Here is a 20,520-nt window from a genome sequence, read left to right on the forward strand (position 1 = left end):
GGAGAAAAGTAATTAGTTGAGGTTCCAGCTGTTAAATTAGTCAGAAACTCTGTGTTACCCACATACTCAAATTTCCTGGCTACTTCTATCATTCCCATGTAAATATTGGGGCCATCATTTCCAGAGATGTCTTTTGAAAATATACCTCCTTCAAGGGGGATTGTGGTTTGGAGGTTAAAAATAGGAAAATCTTGTTACAATTGTACAGGGTGTTTGTGAAGCTACATGTGGAGTACTTTGTGCAGTTTTGGTCCCCATGTCTAAGAAAGAATATATTGACATTGCAAGCTGATCCCTGGGACTAAGAGGCTGACCTAGCAAGAGCAACAATACACGTTAGGCCTTTATTCTTTGGAGTTTAACAGAATGAGGGATGATCTTATTGAAACATACACAAGATTTTTGACAAGGCTTGACAGAATAGACATTGAGAAGGTGTTTCTAATGAGTGGGGAAATCTCAAACTAGAGATATAGTCATAGAATTAGGAGATATTCAAAGAATCCATTCTCTGAGAAGGTAGTGAATATCTAGAATTCTCTACCCCAGCGAGCTATGATGGCAAGATCACTGAAAGTATTTAAAGAAGCAGAAGGTAGATTTTTATATCATTGTGAATTTGAGAGCTATAATGAGCTGGCACGAAAGAGGAGTTATGGTTCAGGGCAGATGAACCATGACCTTATTGAATAGCAGATCGGGCTTCAGCGGACAAATGTCCTAGTCTTGATCATATTAATTATATTTTTACTTCAAGTACAAGCTTACTCCTCTAGTTCTAGTGTTCTGGACAATATGAAGTAGTTTCTCATACATACCACTTTAGAATTCTCAGGCACTGTCGTTTGATAAGGCATGTTCAAAAATATAGGATCCAAGTCAGGAACATCTTTTACATTGATAATTGCAAACGTAGAGGCATTTTGAATGACAAATGCTCCATTGTACAGTCCACCATGATCCTATCAAACAAGAAGTAAATTATTCGTAGCTCAAATTAGAAAAGGACAGAGGATATTTGAGCAAAACAATTTCAACCTACTGAAGCCTTGATCTGTAACTGATAAAATGTGCTTTTCCCCGTGTAATTCAGAGTACCATTCAAAATAACGTCTCCATCTTGTTGAATTTCAAAGAGATAAGGGGCATCTGGGAGTACCTGTAACAGAGTAAGAAACAGAGTTTATTCAGCAATCTGAAGAATATGAAGTGATTTATGAGTTATTGCAACATGACACAATCAAGTGTGGAACCAGTCATATAACACAACAGAAGAAAGGTCCTGAGTCCAGAGTTGGCCCAATGTATGGTGTTCTGTTTACACACTAGCGAAGGTACTGGTAATGAAAATTATTACACATTATGAAAAGTTTAAAAATAGAGTTTAAGAGAAAATAATTACAGACCAGAGATACATCCAATATTTAACTATTACATTCCATAATGATATTCAAATTGAATGAGGTGAATCTGTTGCTATATCACTACAAGTTTACAGCCTCATCCTCTAATTTAGATACTTCTTTTTGGTTGTTAATAAAGTTGAAGGATTTGTTTTTTTTAATAAATCTGCTATTCAATGAGATGTTCATAATAGGATATTTCCCCTAATTACAGCTTTGGTATTCCCAGTTGAGGTATAACATGGTCAGAAGTCACACAACACCTGATCATGGTTTATTTGAAGTCACAAACTTTCAGGGTGCTGCCCCTTCGACAGGTGACAAAAGCTTCTGATCTCAAATAAACCTGTTGGATAATAACCTGGTGTCGTGTGACTTCTGACTTCGTCCACCCCAGTCCAAAACCAACACCTCCACATCACAGGTATAACATGGCCACACATGAAGCATACAATATTTACTGATTTGGAATGCCTTCACAAACTTAATAAGGATAAATTATTTATGCAATTGGATGGCCTCCTTTGCCTTTCAGCTTTTCTTTCTCTCATTCTGAAACAAAGATTGAACATTTATTTTAGTAGCTGACGGTTCAGTTCTTCCCAAGCTAAAGTCTGATCATGTCTAACAGTGGTTCACTCATGCTGACTATCACTCTGTGGTATTTTTAATAGGACATCTTATCACAAACTCAAGATGTCTGAAACAGTATATAATATAAATTTCATTAGATCTATTGGAATTGCTCATATTTCACAGAATTAATACTTACTTCCATAATCTGATACCGTACTGTTCCAGCAGCTCCTTGATCTTTATCCTCTGTGACAACAGTAAATAATACTGCCCCTTCAGTTTCATTCTGTCCAACAAGAAGATGCAGAATTACTTATTCCATGAAATGACAATTAAAAGACAGTCTGACACATTATAAATTTAGCTAGCTAGTCACACATTTCTATAAAGAATTGAATCAATTTTCAACCTTCTAATTTCTGACTTTATATCATTTTTATGATGACAAATGTAAATACCATTGCATTGCATTCAAAGCTTGGTGAGCAGTTGGCCCAATGACTGAAACAACTCAGAAAGTGGGTGTCTTGTTACAGGGAGGTCAACAACTACCAAGGATACCATTTTAGAGGAACTAGTGCCCCACCGTCTTAAACTGGACTCAGAAGGCTAGTTTACCCGCATGGTGTAAAATGTAACCAACTATTACTGTCAGTATTACTTACAAGCAAACAAAACTGATGGTCAAGAAAAGACAAATTGATCTATGAAGAAAGCCTCAATCCAAGATTTATTTGCTCCGTTCCCTTTCTCATCAAATGCAAATGTCACAGTCATATTTACTTTGTGGGGTGGAACCCTTCCCCAAATACAATGAAAGTATCCCTGAAATCTGATTACAACCAAGCTCCAACCTGAACATACAGCATTTGTTCTGTTCATGCATTATCAGTTCTGTCCAGCAGTTTGAGGTTGCCAGTGACAAAATACCAATATAAATGAGATGAATGTTTTATTAGAGTTATCTCTGAAAATGAATATCAAGTTGGTGAGAAATAATTTGCTGTAGCAATACTTGATTGGGTTGTGTTGGTGGCCAAAACTTCACTTACTATTATAGTACATGAAGACTACATAAAGCAGAGTTGACAAAGCATTTTGGCTTTTCTTATTTTTGCATTTGAAGAACTTTAAGTTTGAGATTCTATAACCAAGTGAAGAGACTTTAGCTTTGCTCAATATTTAACTTTAACAAACTTACACCACAGTTTATGGACTGACAAAACTTGACAAAATTAGTAACCTAATATTAGGAAGAAAATACAGCTGTATTCCAATATCCAATTTAGATCATGACTGACCTGCAGCTCAACTGAATTTTCCTGCCTTTGCTCCATATCCCTTGGCATCCTTAACTAAGACAAATTTAATGATCTCCTTAATGCTCCAATATCAAAAGTTGAAAATAAATTTTGTGTCAATTCAGCAAGTCAATTATAGTGAAAGATGTTTCATGGACAGGTGTAAACTCACATTCAGGTTTGTGGGAAATGATGATTCACCCATGAATGGCACTTGTCCACTCATGACAATTAAATGAGCAAATCCTGAAAATGAAATAGTTTGTTTAAGCATGATCTTCCCCTCCTACAGTAGTTAAACCTGTGGTTTCTTAAAGTAGGATTTGAATGAACGAACTAAATAAAATATCTGCAATACAAAACTTCAAAAGTATAAAATCACATTCATAAATTATAAAAATAAAGAGATAAAGTTCAGAATAACAGTTTTTCCATGATATTATAATAAAGGAAGAAAAAGGAATTTTAAAAAACTCCCCTCCACCACCCTAGGAATCCCAGGCCAGACCCACCACAGTGCCAAAGAAATTGCTGCATGGAGTCACAGACTGACTGAAGCCACTATAAGTAGACCTAGATTGATACTGGTGAACTTACGTCATTTCATGGCTACTTTACTTATACTGAAATATTCGTATTTATTTAATTTCACTTACCTGGGCTGAATTGAAACCAATTTTCAATGGTAATAGAACCATTCTGTTACTGGCTACTTCATCACACAGTACTTCAAATAGAGTCATAGAGATTTACAGCACAGAAACAGACCTTTCGGTCCAACTCATCCTTGCCTAATCTAGTCCCATTTGCCAACACTTAGCCCATGTCCCTCTAAACTCTTCCATTTCATGTACCTTTCCAGATGCCTTATAAATATTGTAATTTTACCGTCCTCTACCACTTCCTCTGCCAGCTCATGCCATACACGCACTATCTTCTGTGTGAAAAAGTTGCCCTTAGGTGCTTTTTAAATTTTTCCCTTTTCATCCTCTAGTTCTGGATTCCCCCAACCCAGGGAAAAGATTTTGTCTCTTTACCCTATCCATGTCCCTCATGATTTTGTAAACATCTATAAGGTCATACCTCAGCCTCTGACATTCCAGGGAAAAGAGCCGCAGCCTGTTCAGCCTCTCCCTATTGTTCAAATCCTCCAGCACTGGCAACATCCTTGTAAATCTTTTCTGAACCCTTTCAAGTTTCACAACATCTTTCCAATAGGAGGGATATCAGAATTACACACAGTATTCCAAAAGTGGCCTAACTAATGTCCTGTTGCATGATAAAAACTGAAAATGACTCACCTCATAAACAGATACATGATATGGAACATTTAGAAATATGGGTGCATTATCATTGGCATCTTCAAGAACGATTATTTGTGTCTGGAGATCAAACCAAGAAATAAATTTTTTTAATGACAAAATAGATTTCAAAACTTCACATTCACTTCACATTGAGAGTGAGAAATTAAACGTAACTGAGGCATTGACAGAGACTTTCAAAAAATGTGTTACATTTGGCTTCAAAATAAAAGATGCATAATACATCCAAGAACAGTAGAAAAGCAGAAACCAAAGAACACAAGGAACTTAAAAATAATCATAACCATTTACAAAAACTAACAAGATTAAAAACTGATTAAAGCCTTTCCTGGATGTGTTGACCTACATCCTAATGGCTAAGAGAGAGTGAATATATTATTTGTAATCTCCCAAAAATCCCTAGAGTTGGTAAAGTCCCAGCGGACTGGAAAACTGTAAAGGTACTATAGTAGAAAACCAGGAATTGGAATACACAGCAAGCCAGGCAGCATCAGGAGGTGGAAAAGTCAACATTTCAGGTCAAGACCCTTCCTCAGGATTGGGGAGCAGAAAGGGAGCTCAGAAATAAAGAGGGAGGGGTAGGCCTGGGGGTAACACAAGATACTATCTCTGATTCAAGAAAGGAGAGAGATGAAAACAGAAAACTACAGGCCCATTAGTCTAATATTTGCTAATCAGAAATTGCCAGAATATATTATTAAGGAGATAATAGAAGGACCTTTAGAGAATCATAAATCACCCAGACATAGTCAACATGGTTTAGTGAAAGAAAATCATGTTTAGCAAATGTAACATTAATATTAATGTTCTTTGAGAATATAACTATTAGGGTAACTAAAAGGGCAACAGGAGATTATCTGAATTTCCAGAAGACAGCAATAAGGCTTTTTAGAAGGTTACTGCACAAGATAAGACTTTATATTATTGTGGATCACATTCCCATGTGTACAAAATGACTATCTAATAGGAAACAGAGAACTGGGATAATTGGATTATTTTCAGGTGGCAAACTTTAAAGAGTGGAGAAAGTGAGGACTGCAGATGCTGGAGATCAGAGCTGAAAAGGGCTTATGCCCGAAACGTCGATTCTCCTGTTCCTTGGATGCTGCCTGACCTGCTGCGCTTTTCCAGCAACACATTTTCAGCTCCAAACTTTAAAGAGTGACATGCCAAAGAGATAAGTAATTATTGCAAGTGTATAATGAATTGGATGAAGGGACTGTATTGGAACCAAATTTTGTGAAGGTGCAAAGGTAGGTGAGAAAGCACATTGTTCATAGAATACAAAGAGTCTGCAAAGGGATATAGATAGATCAAATGTGTGGATAAAATTTGGTGTGTGTTGTACAATGTGAAAAAAACTAAGGTTGTCCACTATGGGAGGGAAATAGAAAAGTGGAATTGTATTTTATTGGAGAGATACAGTAGAATGCTTCAGTACAGAAGGATCTGGCTGCCCTTATATATGAATCCCAGAAAGATGTCATGTAGGTATAATAAATCATTGCAAACAGAATGACATGAATGTGATATGAAAGTCGGATCTTTTTCTACAACTGTGCTGTACATTGGTCTCTTTACTTAGAGGATGAAGGGTTTGTCTTAAGAGTAATAGAGCTATACAACATGGAAAACAGACATTTTGTTCCAACTTGTCCATGTTGACCAAGTTTCCCAAACTAAACTAGTCTCACTTGTCTGTGTTTGGCCCACATCCCTCAAAACCTTTCCTATTCATATACCTATCCAACGTATTTAAATGTTGTAACTGTATCTGCATCCATCACTTCCTCTGGCAGTTTATTGACATACAACCATCCTGGGTGTGAAAACGTTGCCGCTGTGGTCACTTTTTTTTTATAGATATTTTTATTAGAAATTTAACATTTTTACAAGTTTACAAAAATAAACAAAACTCTCAGATATAAACATTGATATACAATTAGCTCAAATATACAATAGCCAAAATTTGACAACAAAAAAAAACAAAACAAAACAAAACAACAAAAAAAAACCCAAAAAAAAACAACAAAAAAAAACAAACAGACAAAACTCAACTATCTACTAATCTAACCTACAACTAACCAGGGTGTATATTTAAGTCTCTTACATGCTCGGGATGTGTTAACATCAGATATGATAAAACCCGTATTCGTGCGGGATTCCTCCCCCGAGGGGCCGCGGACCAGCCAGGTTCGTAGTCTCAATTAAATAAAAGCCCTTGTTAGGATAGCCGAAATATCTGTATTTATGTAATTCAAAAAGGGCTGCCATATTTTATAAAATAATTCGGTCTTTCGGTGCACCATATTTGTAAGGAAGTCAAGGGGAATACATTCCATAATTAGTCTGTGCCAATTTGAAAGTCCAGGGGGGCCCTCCGCCACCCAGTTCATCAAAATATTTTTCCTTGCACAGAAAGAAAGAATAGAAAATAGTCTCTTCCCGTACGTGTCCAGGGAGGGAAAGTTCGAAAAGCCCAAGAGGAGAGATACGGGGTCCACTTTTATTTCCGTTCCTAAAATTTCTGTCAGGGTACTTGCTACTTTAGTCCAATATCCACGGATCTTATGACAGGTCCATAAGCAATGTACAAGAGTGCCCACCTCTATTTTGCATTTAGGACACATTGGAGATGCTCCTGCCTTAAATTTTGCCAATCGAACCGGTGCTATATGGGCCCTATGAAGTATCTTCAGCTGGATAGCCTGGGTTCTGTTACAAATAGTAATTCTTCTAGCATTTTCCCAGATATCATTCCACGTTTCTGTGGAGATTTCTAGTCCCAGATCCTGATCCCATGTTTTAAGCAGATTATCCATATCTCCCGATACTTCATCATGTAGCAAATGATAAATATTACTGACGGAAGATACCCCCACTGGTCGTAGGACACTACATTCTCTATCGGATTTATAAAGACTATCTAATAACGTAGTCTTCTTCTGTATAAAATCTCGAATTTGGAAGTATCGAAAGAGGTCTCCATTGGGTAATCCGAATTTCTGACGCAGCTGTCCGAAAGACATCAGGACCCCATCTTTAAATAAATCCCCGAGACATGAGATACCCCTGGCTCTCCAGAGTTTAAAAGTGGCATCTGTTAACCCCGGTTGGAATCCCCATGCTCCCACTATCGGTGCATAGGGGGATGTTTTATGTGAATTACCCTCATTTTGCCGCATTATATTCCAAGCCTTGATTGTATTCAGTATTATAGGGTTTTTACAGTGATCTGTAATGATTTTCCTCTTGTCTGAGAATAAAAGGTTAATAAGTGGGTATTTTACTTGAGAAGCCTCGATGTCCAACCAGATTGATTGTGGATCAGACAAGACCCAATCAGCTATATAACTTAATAGGGAACTTAATTGATATTTCCTAAAATCTGGGAAGTCCAATCCACCCCTTGCCTGTGGAAGCTGTAGCTTCTTCAGCTTAATGAGGGGTCGCCTATGGTTCCAGATAAAGGAACTCAGCCAGCCGTATAATTTACATAAAGCTGTCCTCGGCAGCATCACCGGAAGCATTCTCATAGGATATAGGAGACGGGGCAGGATATTCATTTTGATTAATGCTATTCTACCCAGCCAGGAAATTGGCAGGTCTCCCCATCGCTGGAGGTCCTGCCTTATCCTTTCCAATAAATACACAAAATTAGCCTTATACAACTGACCAAATACTGGAGTAATAAAAATGCCTAAATATAAGAAACCCTCCAGGGACCAGCGAAAGGGAAAAAGGGAACCGTCCGCTAAGCGGGGTATCACAGCAAGGCCACCCATTGGCATAGCTTCCGATTTTGAAAGATTAATTTTATAGCCTGAGAATGCACTAAATGTATTAATAACTTGGATTAAGCGAGGTATGGACATCAAAGGGTTACTGAGGAATAGAAGAACATCATCTGCATAAAGGGTAATTTTATGTTTACCTGTACCAATCCTTGGGGCCACTATGTTAGGATCAGCTCGTATAGCTTCTGCTAGTGGTTCAATTATTAGCGTGAATAACAATGGCGAGAGGGGACATCCCTGACGGCAGCCCCTACCCACACTGAAGCTATCCGAGCCTAATCCATTGGTAACCACAACTGCTTTGGGATCACTATACAATGTTGAGATCCATTTGGTAAACACCTGTCCAACACCAAACCTCTCCAATGTGTAAAACAAATATGACCATTCGACCCTATCAAATGCCTTTTCCGCGTCTAATGAAACCACTACTCCTGGTATCTTTCCCTGATGACAAGCTTGAATCATATTCAGAGCCCTTCTAACATTATTGGATGATCTACGGCCCTTAATAAACCCCGTCTGATCCTCCTTTATAATATGTGGCAGTATCCTTTCTAATCTCAGTGCTAACGTTTTAGAGAGGATTTTAAAATCTACATTTAGCAAGGATATTGGTCTGTATGATGTACAATCTTCTGGGTCCTTTCCTTTTTTGAGGATAAGAGAGATATTTGCCTCTTTCAGCGAAGGCGGGAGACAGCCCTGACTATATGCATAGTTATACATGTCCATAAGTGGACCAACCAGTATTTCTGTAAATTCTTTATAGAATTCAGCTTGAAAGCCATCTGGGCCCGGCGTCTTACCATTTTGAAGGTGCCTAATTGCATCAACTATTTCTTGGGGTGTAAGAGGAGCATTTAGGACCGATACTTGTTCCGGAGTTAGGTCTGGAAAAGTCAAATTTTTAAAAAATGACTGCATCCTCTTCGCCCTATCTTCACAATCCTGTGATTTATATAACTCAGAATAGAATTTTCTAAAGGTCGCATTAATCTTTTTATGATCATGAGTCAAAATACCCGTACTTTCCTTGATAGACATAATCGTCTGAGGGGCCTTTTTTTTCTTTGCAAGAAATGCTAAGTATCTACCTGGTTTGTCGCCATATTCATATAATCTTTGCTTTGCAAATAATATTTCCCTCTTAGCCGTTTGAGTAAGTGTAGTATTTAGAGCTGTCCTAAGAGCTGTAATCCTTTGCAATTTAATAATAGAGGGTCTATCAGTGTATGCTGTTTCAGCCGCTTTTAAGCGGGCTTCAAGCAAACGCTGTTGTTCTCCTTTTAATTTCTTCTGGGTCGCTGAGTAGGAGATGATCAAGCCTCGCGTGTAAGCTTTGATGGTCTCCCACATCATTGACGGGTTGCTAGCTGTACCTGAATTAATTTCTAAAAAAGTTTTAAATTCTTGAGAGAAGTACTTTACAAATTTACTATCTTTCATTAAGAAGGGGTCCATACGCCAATGCCGAGGGGATGTCCCACTGTTCCTCGCCTTAGTTTCCATATATACAGCAGCGTGGTCAGAAATTGCTATATTACCTATTTTACAGGATGATATGGAATTTAAAAAAATTGAGGGGGCAAAAAACATATCAATTCTGGTATGACATTTATGTGGATTAGAGTAGAAAGAAAAATCTCTACCCTGTGGATGAAGACATCTCCATACATCTACTAATCCTAATTCTTTGTTCAGATCCATCAATTGTCTAGATCTGGGAGATACTCCTGCAGTACTCTTGGGAATCCTGTCTATTTCCGGATCCATAATACAATTAAAGTCTCCCCCTATAATTATATGACGGGCATCAAAAGCCATCAATTTTGAGAAGGCTTCTGTTATAAATTTAAAGGGGTGTGCCGGGGGGCAGTACAAATTTAAAATCCCATATTCCTCTCCATTTATGAGAGCTTTAATCAAGATATATCGTCCAGATTCGTCTTTTATCTGCTTTAGGATTTTGAAAGGGAAATTCTTCCGAACAAGAATAACAACTCCCCTGCTTTTTGAGCTAAAAGAAGAAAAAAAGGCCTGATCAAATCCGCCCTGTCGTAATTTCAAGTGTTCTTTATCTGACAGGTGTGTCTCCTGTAGGAGAGCTATATCAACTCTTTCCTTCTTAAGATTTGATAATATTTTCTTCCTTTTAAGTGGCGAATTACTCCCTTTGACATTCCAGGTGCACCACTTAACCGATTGATCAACCATAATCCTCTGGGCCAATCCGAGACCCCTCGGGAGGGGGAACCCTATCCAGAACATCCCGAGCATGGAACATGTAAAATTTACAAAAATAAACCCTCTTTAATACACCCACAACAATACAGTAAAAAACTATTTCTAAATAAAAAAAATATAAAACGTATCTAAGTGGAGACTTTCCCCCTTGTTCCCAGGGGGCATCACTTCCTCTCCAAAAATCCCTCATATCCTCTCCCAACCAATGCCCCACCCTTGACCCAGGCACTCCTCAATAAAGTGAGGAAAATTCAAATATAATACAAAGCTAGAGTTAACAGTGAGCACCCCACCCCCACCCCTACCAACACCTGGGTATATTTGGTAATGTTAATACCATATATAAACATATAACTATAAAATTACCAGTTCAACAAATAATAATTAAATATGATAATACAAAATAACGAAGGGAAAAACAACCCCGCTCCTAAAGACAGAGGTAAAATCGAATAAGGTAACCACCTCCCCCCACCAACATTAACCAAATCCCCCAACTTATATATACATATATATACATACACATACATATACATATATATATATATATATATATATATATACATACATACACACACATATACATACACCCCTCATATATACATAAAATAATAACAGAAAACAACTCCAAGGGGGGGAGGGGAGAAAATCAAATCCCTCTCCCCACCCCCCATAATAATATTAAGCAATAAGGTAAGAAAAAAAAAGGGAGGGGATATAAACCAAAACGGGGGGGGAAGGCAGACCAACATCCATTATGTCCTACAGTTTATCTAAGAGAGTCCAAGAATTCCTTAGCCTTTTCTGGTGATCCAAAGTTATATACAGAACCTTCATGGTTAAAGCGTAACATCGCTGGGTAGCGTAAGGAGTACTGTACATTTAAGTCCCTTAAACGCTTCTTCGCCTCGTCGAATGCCTTCCTCTTTCGAACCAGAGCCGGGGAAAAGTCCTGAAATAGCATGATCTTGGATCCTTTGTAGATCATAGCTTGGGGGTCTTTTCCGAGATTTCTAGAGGCTTCTAGGAGTATCTGCCTCTCCCTGTAGCTCTGCAGCCGGAACAGGACCGGGCGTGGGCGCTGGTTCGAGCCAGGCCCGCGTATTGCTACCCGGTAGGCCCATTCCACCCTTACCTGGCTTGATCCAGCTTGCAGATTTAAAAGTTGTGGCAGCCACTGCTCCAGGAATGCTGTAAGCTGGCCTTCCTCTTCCTGCTCGGGAAGGCCCAGCAAACGAATATTTTTTCGACGACCTCGATTATCGAGGTCGTCAATATGATTTTCCAAGGTCCGGACTCGCTGCTCGAGAGTCCGGACCTGATCCACGGCCGATTGAGCGGTTGTCTCCGAGGTCGCGGCCTTTAGCTCCGCCCCTCCGACTCGGCGTTGAATTTCTTCAATTTCACGGTCGTGCTTCTTCAGCGCGGCCGACAACGACTCCCAACGGTTCCTGGATTCGACGATAAAGGCATCGATCTTCGAGTCAAGCTTGGAAAGCATTTCTGCAAGACTTGCTACTGTAGGTAAGTCCCCCGGGGCGGCTGTGGACGCCTCTGCTGCAGCTGGAGAGGGTGGGGGAGGGGTTGCTGCTTGCTGAGAGCTGCGGGCTCCCTTCCCTTTAGTCATTTTAACTTAGGATAAAGTTGCTTAAATGTAGCTTAAATGTAATATTACACCACTAATTCAGTTACTAAACTATTATAAATGATTTATAAATGATTTGGTGAGCTTGGTAGGGGGTAGGTGACCCACTGTGCCCAAGTCTTGGGAGGAGCACTATAGACTCAGTCTTACTGGGTCGCCGCCATCTTGGATCCCCTGTGGTCACTTTTAAATCTTTCTCCTCTCACTTTAAAAATATACCCCTAGTTTTGAAATCCCCCACCCTAGGGAAAAGACTTTTGCAATTCACCTTATCTATGACCCTCATGATTTATAAACCTCTATAAGGATTATCTATTGGCATTTAGAACAGTGGGTTGTTCTTACTGAAATGTGAAAGATTTTGATGTGCCTGACAGATTCAATCAGAGGGTCCCAACAATGGGCCACATGCATTCTGGTCATTTGGGATCACAAGTTCAGAGACAGCAATGGTCACTGTCGAGGAGAAGCTTGAACACGCACAGCAGTAGGGTGAAGTCTGCTTCTTTGCTGCCATTATTAGACTGATGAGTGGACTCTCTAACTTCACATAATGTTGATCTTGTTAATGTTGATCTTGTTAATGTTGATCTTGCCTCGCACACATCCTGTGTGGAGTAACCTGTATGTCTTACTCTGTCAAAGCTTTTTTCGCCTGATAATCTGTATGTCCTTGCTTACTGTGATCTGCCTGTAATGCTCACAAACAAAGCTTTTCACTGTACTTAGGTTCGCATGACAATAAATCAAATCAAATCAGATTCTGACTTTTCTTTTGACCTAAGCAGTATGTCAACGGGACAACTTTTCACAGCTCTGATTGATTGTTCTTTCAATGTCTTGATTGGCTGTTCCATGCAGCATTCCAATTGGCTAATCAAGGACTTCCTTGGATGCACTCAGTATGGAGGAGGCATTTTGAATGTGGTATAACAAATGATGTGACAGTCCTGATATACAGGCTGAGGCTCTATTATACATTTATGCATGGTTCAACATCTTTGAATAGCATCAGAGTCTTTAAACTTATTCTGGACAAAAAGATGGTAAAAGAACAATCCCCCTTGTGAGTTAATCTAGAATTAGGGAAAAAATTTCAAAACTCAGGGATTGCCTACTTCAGACAGCTTTAAGGAAGAATTTCTTCTTGAAGAGCGATGTTAGCCTTTGGAATTCTCACCCATCAAAAACATTGGGTATGAGGTCATTGAATATAGTCAGGACTGAATTATGCAGATTTTTGATCACCAAGGGAGTCAAATGTGTAGGACCATGCAGGAAAATGAAGTTATGGCCACAGTAAATTAGATATAACCTTATTAAATGATGGAGCAGTCTCAGTGGATTGAATAGCCTATTCCTGCTCATATTTCAGATGATCTTATTCATAACATTAGTCCTTTTAACTTATTCTCTCAGTTCAATTTTTCAACATATTTAATCACTTTTTCCTGAAATAACTATAACAAAACTCACCATTTGTGTCTCTCCTCCTTTGTTACGAGCATAAATAGTAACACGCAAAGTAGCTGTAACCTAGTATTAGGTATTGAAGATGACAAATTAACTCGAGCACAAACTTCCAACAATATTGATGCATAAAATTAAAATGACAAACTCTCTCAAAAATATTGTATGTGGATGGGTAGGAATTTCTGAAATAAACACAAAGTCTATCATTTTTATAAACATAGGACCTAATGCATGTTCCAAGCATGAATGAAGAACACATATTATTCATCCTTATCCACTATTGTGGGGAGGACTCTTCAGATTCAATGTAGCCACCAGAAATAGTGTTCATTGCTCTAACTGCACAAAGCAGAGAGAAGCATCACTGCCACTACCCTTGGAATAAGGTAAATGGGGTATGGACCACGGAAGCCACTAAGCTGAATAGGATAATTGGTGAGGTGTGGGTGGACCATGAAGCAAGAGCAGCTACTGTAGCTGGCAGGTGCAGATCCTGGAGGGTTCCACCCACATCCTCTCTGAACCAACAAGAAGCTTACCAGTATTATCAGGAAGTCTCCCCATGCGATGGAAGATGAGAACTACTAGCAATAATGGGAAGATGCTTTTTTTTGACCATGTAAGTGGCCTAATTAACCTCTAAGGTAGGAAGACCATCTACGGCATTCCCCAGCACTAGCAAAATACCATAGCAGTGGGAAGGCAACACTACTTCTGGTTGGACCACATAGCCCCTCCTGATTCTTTTGCTCCAAACTATCAACAACCTCTTATCCTGATCTTTCTGGCCACTGAGTAATTACAACTCAGCCTATTCTTGTCCTCCATGATAATTGTTAGAAGCGAGGGCTAGACTGTTAGGAATGCCAGCTAAATGTTCCACTCATTGTTTCAGAGGCATTTGGATCAATGATCATTTTTTATCATCATCCCAACTGAGTTTAGCTAACTCAACCATTAACTACAGATGACCATGTGGATCCTGTGAAAATTGTTCACCTTCTAACCCACACATACACCCCTGCAGACTCTACATTTTTATTCAATTTTTTTTAAGTTCTGCATCCTGTTAACATAATATCCTTTACCCTGTCCTTGCATGAGAGGATTGACCAACAAATCACAAGCATATAAATAACCTTAAGCATCCCGGAACCCATTGAAATGGTTTTTAAGGTGATTCAAAACAGTGAAACCTTGTTCGGATTTGGTACCAGCGTTCTTGTGATTTATAACTTAAACTGCATTCCTACGAAATTACCTCTCGGTCCAAGTCACGTGCAACTGTGACAATGCCAGTGTTTTTATCTAAATTGAAGAATGCTGAATCCTTTCCAGACATAGAATAGGTAATTGGATTATTATTGGTGTCAGATGCAATAATCTTATATGCTACTGCACCTGGAAAAAAAATGAAATTAATCATTAATCATTGCTTCCTTTATTCAGGTTTGGAAAATATTCTTACATTAATCACAATGTTGTGTTTCTCAGTCTCAGTGAAAACAAAGTAGTGATAGAAATGTAAAGACATAAAAAAGGCTATAGACATAGGAATAGAGGAGTAGATTTCTTTTCGGGGGGGAGAATGTTCAGTTCCGAAGCTGAATAATAGCTGAATCCTGATGTAAGCCCTTTCCATTTTGAGCTTCACGCAACTCAGCCACCCTAAGAAAATTATACACAAGTGAGGGGTTTAAACCTCATGGAGGACTTAGAGGAGCATAGGGGAAAGATCCATTCCAAATGCAGCAGAAAATCAATTTCTTTGTGTTCAAATTTATAAAGGAAAAATGAGCTTGAGTGCAGAGCAGAGAGTGCACTGTGATGGAGTGGGATCACTACAAATTTGGTGACCAAGTGAATTCAGTAAAGAAGGGACGGACGTGGTTTCTTTTTTTATATGTTTTTATCTTTGTTAGGCCCCAGCAAATCCCACAGTTGAAGAGCAGCACATGAGGACTATGTATTTTTTCAAATCAAGCACTGAAATCACAAGAGTACAGTAAATTTATCAATCTCTAATCTTCAGTTTTTAATCAATATTGTAAAAGTTACCTTAAGTTATGGCACAGCAGCTTGGTCAGTCAGCATACTCATCATTTGGAATATGAGGAAATGTGAACATTTCGTGTGACATAGGTGAACACATGCAGAAAATGTTACACTGCATGTATGTGATGCCCAGATACAAAAAATAAGATTGCAGAGTTACTGGCTTAGGTTGCCAAGTGGAATTAGGTTCAGAATGACGATGAAAAGGACTGTAGAGAAAGACTAATTAACTAGTCGAGAGCCAACCTCCATGGGTCAGGAAGAGTTGGCTGGGAAAACTGTAGCTGAACAATGGGCTACTTTCAAAATGAATATAATTTGGACAAGTGAAAATATATTCCATCAAAAGAGAAAGGTGAGGCAAATAAAGCCTAGAATTCCCTGGATGGGAAGGGCTACTGAAGCAGGAAAACACCACCTCAAAATGTTGAGCTGACAAAGCCACCTCAAGACAGCACTTTGCAAATAAATCAGTCTGAGATGAGAAATTGATACAACTAAGTTTGATCACTGTTCCCAAAGTGGTCCCAATTAAGACAAAACTCGAGATAAATGACCACACCCTAAGCCTGAAGGTAGACACTGCTGTGTCTATTGTTGGGGAGCAAAACTTTAGTAAATGCCAATGGGTATCTTGCCTTTAAACCTACGAGACACCAAGACTAGATTGGGCACATGCAGGAGAGAGTCCTTATGTGTAATTGGGATCACTGTAACCCCAGTTACTCAGGGGCAACAGACAGTCTGATTCCCTTTAATGGAGGTTCAAGGGTCAGCTCCCAACCTTTTGGAAAGGGACTGCTTACAGAAAATTAGTCTGGATTGGCAACAGATCTCTAAAATGGATACTTGAATCTGTAACAGCCCTGGCAGGTTCCACATGCTGGTAGTTCAGAGGTTCTATTAGAGTGACCTGGGAAATCAAACTGGCATTGGATTTAGGATTTATGCATCAACAGAAACATGTAGGATGGTTTTAGAAAAAGTACAGCCATTTCACTAAAAATAGAATGAAAGAGAAATGGAGAAGAACAGTGAAAGACAATAAACATCAGAAGCAAATTGATAATAGCTCCCATATTTTCTTCCCAACATTTTCTACAGTGAACCTTTCTCCCACTAGTCCCCATGATACATAGACCCTTTTAACAATGCTCTGTGTGCTCTAACCAGAGATCCTTGGGATTAAGAAGAAAATGTAAGGAATTTACTTGATATTATAATTTTGTTCATCTAATTAATGACATGATATTTTTCTTGTGGACAATTGCATCAGCAAGTTAGTTTTTTTTTTATGTTCTCTTATGCAGCTCCTGTAAGCCTGGCTGAATGGCACATCTCAGTGCTCTGGCAAACAACAAACATTTTCAGCAACCATAATCACTTCCGTGATCTTCCTCATAACTTGGGCATGAGAAGGAAAGGTCTTCCAAGTAGAGAACTCTCTGCAGTTGACAGAAATCATGATGAGAACTTCATTTCTCTACATTGCTGAAGCCATATCTGCAATTGGTGACTATCAGCAAAATATTTATCTGAAAGAAAAGTCAACAACAAAAACTGTTGGGGAAAATCTTAGCCCCCTAAGTAGATATAGCTAATAAATATCAACACAAAAAATTATGAGTCAGTAGATATCACAATGGGGAAAAAAGGCCTCCTCTAGATTGTGTGACTAATGGGTTCAAGATACAAAGGTGTATTGTCCTCCTACTGATGGGCTGAAAATGAAGTAAGAATTGTACTTTTGTGTAAATCCATTGTTAAGCTTCTACCTTTTTGTCCTAGAAAACTCATTATCAATGCATGGCAAACTTGGAGCTCTACTCTGTGACTAATAGACACACTGCTCCGACAAAAGAGGCATATTCAGACATGGTGCATTTTCTAAAAGGCTGTAATCAGTCAAAGAGCTTCACACAAGCCCCTTCAAATCCTGATGGTATAAAGAGGAGCAACTAGCTTGGGATGGTGTGGACTGTCAGCTCATTGGCTCCTGGATTTTCAGTATTGTTTGTCAAAATCAGTATTAATAGAAAGAGATTCTTTGAGCACCAAAAGCAGGAAAACCCATTAGAGATTTGCTCAGGCTGTTTCAAAGGAGATGGTAGAACCAGAAACACTCATCTTCTCCAATATAGTGCTGGATGAGATTCAGTAATCTCCGAAGGAGAGGATAGTTAGGTCAAGGTGTTTTCGTCAATGCATATGCTCTCCATTCACAAGATGGCATTGAATGCCTCACATCATTTCACACTCTGATTGTCTCCACATTGTGGAAGCAGGAAATCTATTTTGCAAAGAGTAACCTCCTTATATCATCCAGAGCTATCTTTATTTAAACCCCTTCTGGCAACTCAAGATCGTCTGCAAATCTTCACGAACATTCATTTCAAGCAACATTGCACTTCCATTTCCTGTATCATACTATGGCAAGTATGATGTGTTTTTCACTGGCAAGGTAAATATATTGCCCTAATGAAACTGCCTTTGAGAAGCTGCTGGTGAACCACTTTCTTCAACCACTGAACCATGTGGTGATTGTATACACACTATACTGTGAGGGTTGGTGTCCCAGGATTTTCATTTAGATTAGGTTCCCTACAGTGTGGAAACAGGCCCTTCAGCCCAACAAGTCCACACCGACACTCCGGAGCGTAACGCACCCAGTTCCACCTCTGACTAATGCACCTATCACTATGGGAAATTTAACATGGCCAATTACCTGACTTGCACATCTTTGGACTGTGGGAGCAAACCAGAGCACCTGGAGGAAACCCACGCAGACACAGGGAGAATGTGCAAATTCCACACAGACAGTCGCCCAAAGCTGGAATCGAACCTCGGATGCTGGTGGTGTGAGGCAGCAGTGCCTAACCACTGAGCCACCGTGCCGCCAAAGTTATGACGAAGTCAGGATGCTGTAGGTCTATCAGTGGAATGTGCATTTGAAGATATGGCAAAGCATCTTGTCCTCCTAGATGGTGAAGATTGTTGGTTTAAAAGGTGCTGTCAATGAAATTTTGACATATTGCTGTCGTGCATCTTGTGGATGGTACAAACTCTTTCCAGTGGGTAGCAGTGGTGGAGAGAATGAATATTTAAGTTGATGGATAGGGTGACAATCAAGCTGCTTGTTTGATCTTGTATGATTTCAGAGTTCCTTGAGTGTTTTCAGAGTCGCACTCAATCAGACAAGTGGAGCACATTCCATCACAGTAATTGTGTAGATGATGGAATGCTTTGGGGCAAAAGAGGTGAAATGTGCATTAGCTTCTGATCAGTTTTATAACCCTTGTATGTGTTCAGTTTGACCATCAAGTCATCGATTTACCCTATGACACATACCATTTCAAAAGCCAGTAATGCTCATAATAGCTTCTCCTAATTCCTTGCTGCTTTGTTCGACATGGTGCGGAGTGCCTTGAAAGGGTGAATACTGGGACAATGTTTTCTATATTAGGGAGACTAGGGCTAACTGATCCAAATTAAAAATAAGACATCTCCCATTCAAAACAGTACTAAGAATTTTTTTTCTCTCTTGGAGGGTTGCCAATTGTAGAATTCCCCTTCCCAGAAGGAGTAGAGGCTGGATCATTTAATTGATTTGTAATTGATAAGGAAGCCAAAGGCTATAGTAGTAAACAGGAAAGTAGAATTAAGCCCCAAACAGATTAGCCATAATCCTACAAAATAGTACAAAAGGTTCAAGGAGTCAAATGGCCGATTCCTGTTCCTAATACACTTTTCCTTGGTGTTGTACTCAATGCGCCCGGGACACAACTCAGGATGTTTTATGCTTTACTAACCACATTCTCAACATGTCATGCTATCTTCCTTGATTTACATACATATACTAGGAAAAGGTGAGGACTACAGATGCTGGAAATCAAAGTCAAGAGTGGGGTGCCAGAAAAGCACAGCAGGTCAGGCAGCATCCAAGGAAATCCTGATGAAGAGCTTATGCCTGAAATGTCAATTCTTCTGCTCCTCAGATACTACCTGACCTGCTGTGCATTTCCAGCACCACACTCTCAATTTATATACATATACATCTCGTTGCATCTGATTCTGAATATCCTTTGGAATTGAACTGTTTATCTTTTATTGGATCTCTGTATTCTTCCCATCAAAAGCCAGTAATGCTCATAATAACTGTATTCTGTATTCTTCCCATTCAATTTGACCTGTCATTTGTCTACCCATTCCAGGAGACTTTCTATGTTTTTTTTTGAAGGATTAAACTATCATCCTCTTTGCTCATAATTTCCAGGTTTAGTGCATCTACACATGTTGACATTGTGCACTGTAGACTAAAATCTAGGTTATTAATGGATATCAGGAAGAGGAGAGGGCCTAACATTAATTTTGGAGACTTTCACTTTAAAACATTCACTAACGTTAAAAACATTCACTACTACTCGGTTTCCTATCGCTCAGCCAATTTTGTAATTTATTGTAAACTCAGAGAATGCTGGAGAAATCCTGCAAGTCTGGTGGCATCTGCTCAGAGTTAAAATTTTGAGTCCAGTATGACTCTTGTTCAGATCTGAAAATTGTTGGAAATTTTTTTTTATATACTTTTGACAAAGGCAGAGGAGGAGCCAGAGGGCAGATAGCACAGATGCCCAGTGCAGAAGACTAAGAAACTGTTAATGATGAAGAAAGAAACAAACATGTATAAAGGGTGTAAATTAAGGT

At 39.1% G+C, this 20,520-nt stretch overlaps 1 protein-coding gene across 2 annotated transcripts in view; it reads right to left on the reverse strand.

Moving 5' to 3' along the window:
- The window catches only part of cdhr2 (cadherin related family member 2), a 139,205-nt gene that overhangs the window by 82,888 nt on the left and 35,797 nt on the right, over positions 1-20,520 (reverse strand). For both annotated transcript variants that reach the window (XM_087995380.1, XM_087995378.1), the window contains 6 exons: positions 15,026-15,165; positions 13,768-13,827; positions 4,582-4,662; positions 2,176-2,265; positions 1,043-1,159; positions 819-962 (listed from right to left, as the gene is read on the reverse strand). In XM_087995380.1, coding sequence (XP_087851506.1) covers positions 819-962; positions 1,043-1,159; positions 2,176-2,265; positions 4,582-4,662; positions 13,768-13,827; positions 15,026-15,165 — 632 coding nt within the window. The remainder of the gene's footprint in view (positions 1-818; positions 963-1,042; positions 1,160-2,175; positions 2,266-4,581; positions 4,663-13,767; positions 13,828-15,025; positions 15,166-20,520) is intronic.

This window comes from Chiloscyllium plagiosum, unplaced genomic scaffold (genome assembly GCF_037043375.1).
Source record: "Chiloscyllium plagiosum isolate Xiang-an unplaced genomic scaffold, Cpla_swu_hap1 HiC_scaffold_16, whole genome shotgun sequence".
Taxonomy (NCBI): Eukaryota; Metazoa; Chordata; class Chondrichthyes; order Orectolobiformes; family Hemiscylliidae; genus Chiloscyllium; species Chiloscyllium plagiosum.